The following is an 11,073-nucleotide window of genomic DNA, read 5'->3' as shown; positions in this document are numbered from 1 at the left end:
CTTTACTAAAGTGTCCACTAAAAAATAATAAGTTGATAAAAACAGAAAAAAATTGCTTTCAGCATAATTTAATTTTTGTAATTTCATGTTTTTGCTGTAAAGTGAACACAAATTCTCATTTTATTGTACAAGAAAGTGACTACTTGTCATATGAACATAAAAAACAGCGAGTGCATATTTTTACAACCTTTTTTTTTTAGGTCATTCAACTATCAAAATATCGGCTAAACGAACAGTGTTCATTCAGCCTACATGAAATCACATTAGGCTTTGTGTCAAGTGAACATAAAATGTTGAAATCACTTTAACAGTACAGTGCTGAACATTTTCTGTGGACTTTACAATAAAATGTTGTGTCATGGATGGATTGGGGTTTACAATGTGGAGGATGTGTGTGTTAGTACAGCTGTTTTGCTCACTAACAAGTTGTGCCAGAGGAATATGAACTATAAAGACATCAGTACATTTAGACGCCTGAGCGGGAACAGTGTTGCAGTCAACCAGTCAGTGATGTGCAGACACAAGGCAAGGGCTCGGAGTGCTATTTCAAGGCTGCACTGCTAAATATGACACAACTGTCAACCCTGTATGGCATTAAGCTAATAGTAGATCAGATCCAGGGATGCTATGATTAACTTGATTTAGTACTAACCCCTCAGGACAGAGTCACATAAACAAGGAGGTATTTGTGCACGTTCTTGAGGTAGTCTCTGTATTGCCTCCCTGAATCACACACACACACACACACACACACACACACACATACACGCACACACAAGGTTACACACTCACACATTCCTTGAGTACATCCATTACCTATCCTCCACCCTATACTAACTGAATGTACCAGCTTTATTTGTTTTAACCATCTATGCCGATTTATATTTCAAAACAATGTGTTTTATTCTAATTTTTGAGCTCTGATTTCCATGTTCCACTATGGACATGTCACTTTGCAAAGATGTCTGACTTGCATGGATTAGCTAATTTATCAAAGGTAAAATTTTATCACCTTTATTATTGTTCAGTAAGTTGTATTCTACTAAAATACTAAAATACTGAAGTTGGACCAAGGATTTTGACATATTTGATAAAAATGAATTTTGGCAAGAAACTATTGCAATCAATCATCTCAAGCAAGTATTATGTCTGTAATGCTAGCAGCTGAAACCACTAACTGCCTAGAAATACATTATAAAATGTAAGAAATATCCTTTATGAAAGACCCTGCATCAAGGGTCCAAGGATGAGTGTTCAGGTGACTGTCTTGTAGAGATTGTAAAGCTTTCTGAGGCAAATTGTGATTTTTGTTTTTGGGTTAATGGTGTCAATAAAACTGACTTGAGTAAATGTTTTTGTAAATATATAACACAAAGAATCCCAGTATAGTCCAAACCCATGTGGGGCCACAAGTAGCCAAATGTAGATGAGTCAATAATTTGCAGAAACAACTTTACTCTGTGGGTGTGAATGGTCTTTAAAAAGACAGGAATATGAGACAGCTCACAAACAAAATTAGTTTAAAAAGAAAAACATGAGAAGTCATTCTCAGATTTGACACATGGTAATTTAATTTAAGTCATAATTTAAATAAAATGATCAGTCTCCCTAGCCTTGGTTGATGATCAATAGATTTGTTTAGATCAGGAGTTTGTCTTTCCCCTTTCTCACTACAGAGAGTGTGTATATAAATGATCTCAGTTTAGTTCAGTCTGGTGCTGCACGTGCTGTTTTCACGAGCGAAACCAGTATGTCAGGTCTTTAACCACATCAGTCTTGTGCCTGTTCCTCCTCACCGCCCTGCAGGCTGTGCAGTAGTGTTCAGCCCAGAACGCGGGCTGGTGCACGCTGTAGCTCCCCCTCCAGTCCAGGTGCCGCCTCAGCCGGACCGGGTTGCGCCTCAGCATCAGCAGGTACCGTGCCAGTCCTCGGACTGAGGGGAAGTCGTCCACGTGGATGAAGGCCTCGGGGGGCAGGAAGCGCTCGTAGTTCTTCCTGGACGGACCCAGGACCACCGGGACGGCACCGGCCAGCACTGCGTTCCACAACTTCTCCGTGATGTAGTCGGTGTGCTGCGAGTTCTCCAGCGCCAGGTAGAACTGGTACCGTTCGACCAGCCGCACCACGCTTCCGCCACCGCTGTCTTCCGGTAATGGCCGGCCCGCGCGCCCGAACACATCCACCTGGACATACCTGCGGAGCTGGTAGTAGAAGGCCACGCGTGCATGGGACTCTGACCAATTGCTGATGACCCAGGCCAAGAGGCGGGGCTTGAGGAGGTGTGAGTGAGAGGGTGTGTGGAGAGGATGCGCATAGCGGTTCTGGGGTGTCCTGTCTGTGTGCTCACGGGGAATTAGATACCCGTACGGCAGGAAAATGTCAGAATCTGTCCGGTAGCTCAACGTGAGGTTGAAAACACCCTCAAAACGCCACAGTATGGGTGTGTGCGCGGGGGACTCGTAGTTCATCCATATCCACTTTTGCGCACTTGGCCGCGGATCCGGTGGCAGTTCAGCGGTGCCTTTGGCAACTTCCCGGTGGTGGACGATCACAGCGTCAGCCTGCGGGTACGCGCGCTCGTCGTCGGTGAGCGTGCACCCGTCGATCTGAAAGAGCGCAGAGCAATCTGGAAGTTTTCCGTACCGACCGAACGGGTGCGTCCAGATCAGGAGAGTCACCGCGCTGTTCTCCGCAGAGACAAGCGGTTCCAGCGTGAACGGGTCCGGTAGGTAGAGCAGGCAGACTTCCAGGAATAACAAAAAACCGATAGCAGCCACGCACACAGAATAGGTCCTTCTGTAGACAAGTACGCAACATTTCTCCCGCTGGGACAAACCGGAGCGCCTGTCTGCTCTGTGAGCTGTGATTGCTGCTCTCCCCTGAGCCACAACTCCCATCGACGCCCTTCACTCTACAGTTTCCCCCAGAGTTTAAAAACTTATTAGTCGAACTGTTTCAGCCCCGCACAAGGAAGTAAAGTACAGCACAAATATCAGTCCAGGAATTTACTGCAGCCTGCTGACACACCCAAACGTTCGTGACATTGCGATAACAGGTTATTTGACAATGGCACCTGCAACAATCCACTGTGCTAACAAGCTTCAGCATTGTTGTCTGTCCTGCTCAGCGGTGAGGTGCAATCTCACGCTGTCTTCTTGGTCAAAACAGAGTAAAACACATTTGCCCCAGTACTGTATGCTCAAGCATTTTGACGTGGCAGCGTTGACCTGGGTTCCTGTTACCGGTGAATGGGGCTTTTGTGAGGCCTACTGCCTCAGGCACTTCTAGGTTGGGTAAACACATTGGCCCAGGGCGTGGTGTCTTGCTGATGAAATAAGCAAGTCTTTTTTTCTTAAATACATGACATATTTTTTAATTTAGCTCCTAAATGACTTGCTCTGCATAATATAATAATAATAATAATAATAACATATTATTTAGTGCTGAAGGCCTGCGCTGTAGAAAATAAACAATTTTCTTTACTTAAAAAAAGTAGTGTCCTGGTTGCCTTAAAATTCTAAGTCGACTGAATTTGAGAAGACAGGTTGGGGTGATAGTGTAATGATTCAAAACAAATACACTTTTGTAGTCAAATAAAGTTGATATTAATTCAGATATAACCTACTAATCATTTAATCACAATTCAGTTCCTACAGAATTCTCTAGTTGAGTCAACACAATCTCCCATTTTCTTTCAACAGGAATTCCAAGGCTGACGATACTCTGTTTACAGTTGAGTCAATATAAGCCAATGGGGTTTGGAAAACTGGCAATATCGCAGCCTAATTTAAAGTTCTGGCCAATAAACTCATATTAAAAATGATTAGCAAATAATTCCTCAGACGTCATGGGTTGACTAATGAAAACTTTTTATTCATGTCAAGGTGATAAAACCTATAAGAGGCCGCTCCATCCCTCATGAATCCTCCAATAAACTGTTAAACAGATCTTACACCACTAGGTGTCTCCATACACAAACACAAAGCTGCCTGTGCGGTGTCCTGTGCAGCTTGTGCAGTGTAGTGACACTGGGATTTATCTCCAAACATGCATGTTTAATTCGGCCAATGAATAAACATTTCAGCTGAAAATTAGGCATGCAGCAGCGAGGCTTTGAAAAGGTTTGTCCTGAATGTTTTATTTATTAGATATGACCTAGCATTGCAACACCCTCTAACCAGAAATGTTAATGTTACTAAATGACTCACAGTTTTAATTTGGTGAGCTAACCTAAACAAATACAGGAAGAAAAAAAAAATAACACAACTGCCTCAGATAGTGACACATAGTCCGTGTAAATGGATCTGCTGTCCAGGTTGTTGTCATCATGGGGTTGCATTCTGATCAAAACTCATGAAAAAATGATGAGACAACAGAGTTGGAAATCCTGCACTGTGTGTTGTGTCTGAGCTCTGGTGGGCAGGAAAAACACACCGTGACTGGGACAACATTATTTCTCCCCACAGACACAGAGTGTGTCATGAAGTCTGAATGTGAGCGGAAAAAAAATGGCAGACAAGGAGGAGTGGGAGGAGATGAAGCAAAAAGCATGTGTGTCCTCTCCACTGGGTCCTCCTCCTTCCTGTTACATCCATTCACTTTTCTTCACCGTGGAGCAAAAGAAGAAGAAGGGGAAAAAAAGCATCTCTTTGTGTATGTGTGAATGTGTGCGTGCTTGTGTGTGTGTGACAAGATATTCCCATAAGAGGTTTTGTATTCTTTCTGCATTATTTATCCTTCCTTTCATCTGAACAGTTCTATTTTCAGCCGATCATTTAATGTCCTGCCCGGGGTTATCTTGTGTTGGGAAGAAACACAGCAACTCATAAGTTATGGATACGTGGTGAGGCTCCACATTATACACACATGTATGTCTTTCCTCAGAAATGGCAGAGGTGGCTGAGGTCAGGAGATGACACGTAGGAATGAGTTTTGTTTATCTGCTTTCAGTCTGGTTTTGTTTATTTTAATCCTTTATTATGCAGCACCGAAGCATGCAAATGTTGCTGGAAATGTGCTATAATTAAAGTTGAAGTGATTGGTGATACGCTGACATTTTGCTCAGCTCAAATTACAGCCATGGTGATACACAAAGCTTGGCATTTATGTTTGCTTCATCCTTCCCCTTCGCTCTTGCAAGAAAACAACTTTTTTGTCATCAAGCTCTTTCATTTACTGTTGCAGACCTTGAATCTCCATGGAGGGTTTGTTATTGCGTTTTTCTCTGTTCAGCCGTCACTGCAGCAACTGGACACATGTGCACATGCATGCAACACAGATAAGACGACAGAAAACAGGCAAAGGGGCTTGTCAGGTCATTTCATATTGACTGTGGAAGCCATCTTTGCTTTTAACTCTGCGCTTATTAGCGGTGATACAGATGATATACCTGTGTTTACTGCTACCTTCCTGCTTCTGAAAAGTAGTACCACTGTGTATCTGTATGTTTTTGTGGGTGTGTGAATCATACCAGCACAGAGAGAAGCATTCAGTTTTTGATGGGACCCCCAGGTCTTCACTCATCTTCCCTATTGATTTTCTCTTGCTTTCCTTTTTGCACTCCCAGGGGATGGGATGTCTCAATTGGTCCCGGCTGGTAAAAGAGAGTGTGAGATATAGAGAAACAGATTGAAGATGAGGGAAAGCGAAAAGCGAGGGGGAAAAAACGAAGGGAGAGAAACATAGAGAAAAGGAGGAGGAAGAGGCAGGAGGGGCCTGTGAGCTCGCTGATCACAGAGGCCCTCGCTGACCCCTGACCTTGATCATGACCTTAGAGGTTACACCAGGGGTCAGAGGTTGTGTGAAAGTGCCACTGCGGCGATTCACTCCACTGCTGGGTGATGATGATCTTATACAGCCTCCCCAGCCTGTCTGACATGATCAGTGTTGCTCCCTGCCTGCAGCTCCCAAGGGCCACACATCCATCTCTAACCCAGCCACACAAGGCCCGCTAAAAGCACCTTACAGGCAGAGTCAATGAGCAGGAGGAAAAGGGACATAAACAGAGAAAAGTGGGAAAGCTAAAGGAAGGGCTGTTTTATTCTTTCCCCTGTAGCTCTGTTGGACAATAAGATCTAGTTGTATAATGGCACTGACACAAAGAATGTGTTGATTTCTTTATATTTAAACCAACCAGACATACAGCACATGAACTGATGAGGGTAAATTTGTGAGCCCCAACATGTTCCTGCTGTTGTCCTTGTCATCAACAGTTTACGCTGTTTTTTCTCCTCTTTAATTTTACCATATAGAGTAATAAAAAGACGTGAGGGGAAAAAAAAACCCACACAAGTCATTCATGCCAGACGTGCATGAGCCTCTGTAGCAGGAACATGATAATTTGTAGGTGGATTGATAGCTCAGACTCTTACTTGTTCCGACTTACACTGTGTACCCCCTACTGCTTCAAAGTAATCCAGAGCCTAGTGAAGCTTCAGTCAAATCCGTATGGAGATGCAGTATGTTGAAATGCAGAGAGTCTGAGAAGAGCGCCTGGCAGTACAAAATCAAACGATTCATAATGTTCACGACAAAATTTGCACTATGATAATTTTTCCTAATTGAATTATTACCTTACTGAATACAATTTTGCATCAAAACATGGAGATACTACAGTAGGCCTATATATAAAAATTGTTGCAATTCACGCTTTTTCACGAATTTTACAGAAAAGTCAAATATCTGTATGTGCACAGTTATGATCTGGTAAAATACCAGTAGCTATAGAAACAGACAGGTTGATTGTCCTCCCTGAATAGAAAACACATTGTTTGTTATGTGATTGAAATGAGATTGATGTTGATGTTGTGTTGTTCATTATATGATGATTTATGGGTTATACTTTTTAGTAAAATGTTATGTTAGTAAAATGAATAATTATAAAAATCGTAAGACAAAGTTCTTTGTTTGCCGTGCAATGTGGTGTGAGCCAATAAAGATTTCTCAATAGAAACACCATGCATTGTGAAGATACTTTCAGATGTTACCATTGATTGAGAAAATATTGCTGAGTTCTGCCACTCATCGTAATGTAAATGGGATAAAAATACATCATGTTTCTTTTAGTTTTGTGTTTTCTTTGTGTGATAGTAAGAGATCACTATACAAACAAAGCATAATGGACACACTGCAGAGCTACTAAGCCTGTGCGGATTATCTCAGACCTGTATTTCTGGTTTGGCTTAATGATAGGTAGCATCACAAGTCATGCAGGCCAAGCGAAGGAAACACTGATTAACATGGTGGAAAGGGGAAGAAATGAAAGGATTAAACACGGGATTCATCAGTTTATATGTCGTATTTTTTTCTAAAACGTAAACACGTCTGGAGGATTTCTTACATCCTGTATCTTAGTGCAGATCAATTGTCCAGTCTTTTAAAAGACAACCATGATGTGGTAACAACTGATGTTAAAACTAATATGAATCATGCTGCTCTTATGTCTTCATTCGTAATGATCTTTTAAAGTAGTTCTCCCTATTTGTTTTATACAGATTGAATGCTAAGTGTGATTCAGTACACTTTATTAAAAGCATGTGACTGGGAGTGAAGGGAAAACTAAAGCCTTTAATTCACTGTATTATGTCTATAAATGAAGTATAAAATAAGGCAAAGCTATTTAGGCTACATATCAGCTGAGCACTGAGCACCATTCATACTGTAGTAGGAGGGAGACACAAACAGCTTCAAATCAAATCAAGTAATGAAGTGAAAGTTGAGCTAATTCAAAGCACAAAAATGGCCACCTTTGTATCCAAACGAATGAAGTGAAAGAGGCGTCATTATCTATGGCAAATTCTTGTGTTATTTTTAGTGAATGCAATTAAAGTGCAATGGCTGTAAAGAAATGAAAATGATTGGAGAGAAAGAAAATAAAGCTATGAAACATTTTTAGTAAAGGCTGAGTTGATACAAAGGCTGTAGGTCTGAGCACTCAAAAAGAAAAAAAAACTTCCAACGTGTGACTGCAGGCGTGGATTTTCCATACAGCCAGGCCTCACGACGCATTCGACAAGTCAAATTTGGGAAGCCACAAAGTGCTAAAAATGAAAACAATGTGTACAACAGATGTGTTGCCCTGATAAACCTGAGCAGCTCGGCTCCAGTTTGGTGTGCAGAGCAATTGCAGGCTGAAGCTGAGGCGAGATGTGCTTTAAGGTGCATGAGGCGGTACAGTTTGACACAGGAATTTAGGGCACTCCAAACATACAGTGTAATTAGAAATTCTTTGCATATCCCTCTGAGGCACATCCACACACTGGGGGGGGTCAGAGGACATGGCCAGCAGGAGTGACGCCTCAGGAGCAGCCAGGGTTCAGTGCGTTGCTCAAGGTCACTTCAGCAAAAGATATGTATGCACATTGACACTCTAACCACTGGGCTGCCCTGCTGCTGCAATGACTTGACTGTGTTAATAACACAACAATCCGATTTGATTAACTAATCTGATTAATATCTATGTAGCAAAGTGACGCCTTAAATGAGAATATCAAACTTAATTTCTTAATCAAATAACTGTTCACTGAGAAAATCACGAACTCGAAAATACCTTGTGCCAAATGTAAGTCCACTCCATCTTTTACCAGTTCTTTGAATGGCCAAGTTCAGCAGGTCCTCTCCAACCCTGCTTTGTTGCATATGCTGAGTTTGTACACTAGATCCACCCTTTTAATCAAAATAAAATAAAATATACTTGTATGTATCATAAAACTCAAATGATTGTGGTTATTTTTTATTATTAATTTGTGATGAATGTTGTGTTTTCACTGTTTGGTCAGACACTTACCCTGAATTCTATTTTCAAGAGTGCTAATGAAATAAATTTAGTTTAAATTTATATATATATTTTTTGCAATTGCCCCTCTCGTCCATCCATAATGAAACAAACAAGATTTTTTCACTGGGTTCACTAAAAACAAAACAAAACAAAACAAAACAAAACAAAACAAAACAAAACAAAACAAAACAAAACAAAACAAAACAAAACAGATGTAGTTTTCATAAATTTGAGTTGTGTTTTTTGTTGTAACAGAAATATCAGCAATGGTTTGAGCCAGTGACAAAAATTCAAGCAGTTGCTTGGGTAAATATATTACCAAGTGACTTTTTATTTCTAAATCTGACTGTCATGCTGAATTTGCAGGAGAAATGATTATTGATTTTATAAATTATTAGATGTTACATTATGTTCTTGCACAGTGCCACACATTTCAAAGGAGAGATTGGTCCTGAATGCTACCCTGCTGAGATTTTTTTTTAGATATGGCTTCCAAGTAGCCTCCTGGCATTATTTTTGTATGATCTTTGCTCTCCATTATACATAATAACAAACCAAGCTGGAAGAACTAACGTAGGCTTATCTGGCGTTCACAATTTCGTGTATTTCAGCGTAATAAAATTGGGAGTAATTTAACGCCAGTTCGGTTATTTACCTGTAATATCTGAGTGTTGATAAAATGCTATTTAAGCAATTATAATGGCGTTATTAAGGCAACACTCCTGTAAGTTGACTCCGTTCCGTACAGCAGCTGCTGCGGGGGTGAGCAGTGGGAGTGATCCGGTCCGGGTGTTCCGACCGCCCGGTCCTCTCCACTGAACTCCAACCCCCGCGCTCTCTATCAGCATCTCATTCCTGTCTCAATATGTCTCAAGATGGCGGCCAATGCAGGATCGATGTTTCAATATTGGAAGCGCTTTGACTTACAACAACTACAGGTCAGTTCAACCTCTGTTTAAATCGTCTACCCTCCATTTGCCTCGGTTGCCTTGTCTCTCTCGGCGGCTGCGTTTTGTCTTTTTTTCGGCAGCCGTCTCGTAGGTGTTTCGGAAGAGAATTCAAGACCTCTTCCTCACATTGATGAAAGTGGCTCTCTCGCTGATCAGAAATTGATCCTCTTTGTTCAATTCAACATCGATCGGACACTGCAACTGGGCAAGCCGGGGCGACGCCGCGGGGATGCGCCGAAATAAAAACAAAACGGCGGGGCTCTGTCGGAAAGCTTTCGGTTCGCTATCTTTATTGCGTGTTGTTCAACTTTTACTGGAGCGAGTAGCCGTAGTTAGCCCGACGCTTTAGCCGTTGTAAGGTTGGATAATTTGGGGGAAAAAATAAGTGCGACTCATTATACGGTGGCGCTGTGGTGACACCAACCGTTCAGACGGGCAGCCTTGACACACAACAGCGCTTTGCTTCTGTTTCTTTCTGCTTTTAACTGTCAAATGTAAGTTTAGTTCAAAGCGAATGAAAACCTTAGCAATCTTATCGGCTAACGGTTTAAAGCAGTTTATGTTGAAGTCGTCTCCGTGATTATGGTTGATCAACTCGGCCGTTTTTTCGGGCCCCCCCCCCCCCGACGGCAATTATACACAGAGAGGTTTTTACAGACGTTGCCACGTCTGTGGAAGTGGACGGGACGGGACAGTGTTTGTTGACGCGATGCAATTAAATAAAATAATAGTAGAAATATGAGCGATCATGACCTTGTTGGTTGTGATGAACTCCAGAAATGTCCCAGCCTCACGCACGCCACTAATCTCGGCGTGCATGGAGGAGATCCATGGCACAGTAAAGGATATGAGGAAAATATTGGGCCTGTTCAGTGTGTGTGAATATAGCCTGTGTATATTAGAGCCTGTTTGACCTATCACAAGACATGTAGACAATGGCACTGTTGTGTTTTCACTTGGCATTTAACGTGCATTGCTGAATTTCAAATCACAATTTATGAATATTAGCAGCCCGGTCGCCGTCGTCATTAACATAAGATTGCATTATGTAGGCTAGCCCAATTGTTCATACATTATTTTGTAAATCGCACAGGCTTGGGATTTAAACTTTTATTTAGGTCATGATGCCCCTATGACTGGGTAGACAAAAGGACAGTGAACAAGTCTTCCCAGCGGGCTTTGTGTTGCACTTATGCCACATCATCAAGGCTTCACTTCTCCTATTTATTTGATCCTATTTGGTCCTCCTACTCGTGCCCCCTTGTTCATGCATTATGTAAAAAATTTGAGACTGCTTTCTCTTTTCTTTCCTGCACTATCTATCTCCCACCCCCTTCCTGTCCCCCC

At 41.9% G+C, this 11,073-nt stretch overlaps 2 protein-coding genes across 4 annotated transcripts in view; one reads left to right on the top strand and one right to left on the bottom strand.

The window, feature by feature from the left end:
- Positions 1 to 1,438: 1,438 nt before the first annotated feature.
- LOC111654109 (alpha-(1,3)-fucosyltransferase 4-like) lies at positions 1,439 to 3,188 on the bottom strand. The gene has a single exon (XM_023404988.2). The coding sequence runs from the start codon at positions 2,895 to 2,897 to the stop codon at positions 1,734 to 1,736; it is 1,164 nt and encodes a 387-aa protein (XP_023260756.1). The 5' UTR covers positions 2,898 to 3,188; the 3' UTR covers positions 1,439 to 1,733.
- A 6,372-nt stretch (positions 3,189 to 9,560) lies between these two features.
- cux1a (cut-like homeobox 1a) overlaps positions 9,561 to 11,073 on the top strand; it is a 56,313-nt gene continuing 54,800 nt past the window's right edge. Inside the window, exon 1 of one of the 3 annotated variants that reach the window (XM_023405005.2) lies at positions 9,561 to 9,714. In XM_023405005.2, coding sequence (XP_023260773.1) covers positions 9,652 to 9,714 — 63 coding nt within the window. In that variant the 5' untranslated portion in view covers positions 9,561 to 9,651. The remainder of the gene's footprint in view (positions 9,715 to 11,073) is intronic. The other 2 variants (XM_023405004.2, XM_023405006.2) reach the window with 2 other exon arrangements.

Source organism: Seriola lalandi, unplaced genomic scaffold, assembly GCF_002814215.2.
Source record: "Seriola lalandi dorsalis isolate HSWRI2012SDOR001 ecotype SW California unplaced genomic scaffold, Sedor1 jcf7180002054259, whole genome shotgun sequence".
Lineage (NCBI taxonomy): Eukaryota > Metazoa > Chordata > Actinopteri > Carangiformes > Carangidae > Seriola > Seriola lalandi.
Note: the sequence above shows the minus strand (reverse complement) of the source record. Positions and strands in the feature narration are given on the sequence as shown.

Excerpts from the sequence above, each read along its gene's own strand:
- LOC111654109 (XM_023404988.2), bottom strand. The coding sequence starts at position 2,897 with ATGGGAGTTGTGGCTCAGGGGAGAGCAGCAATCACAGCTCACAGAGCA.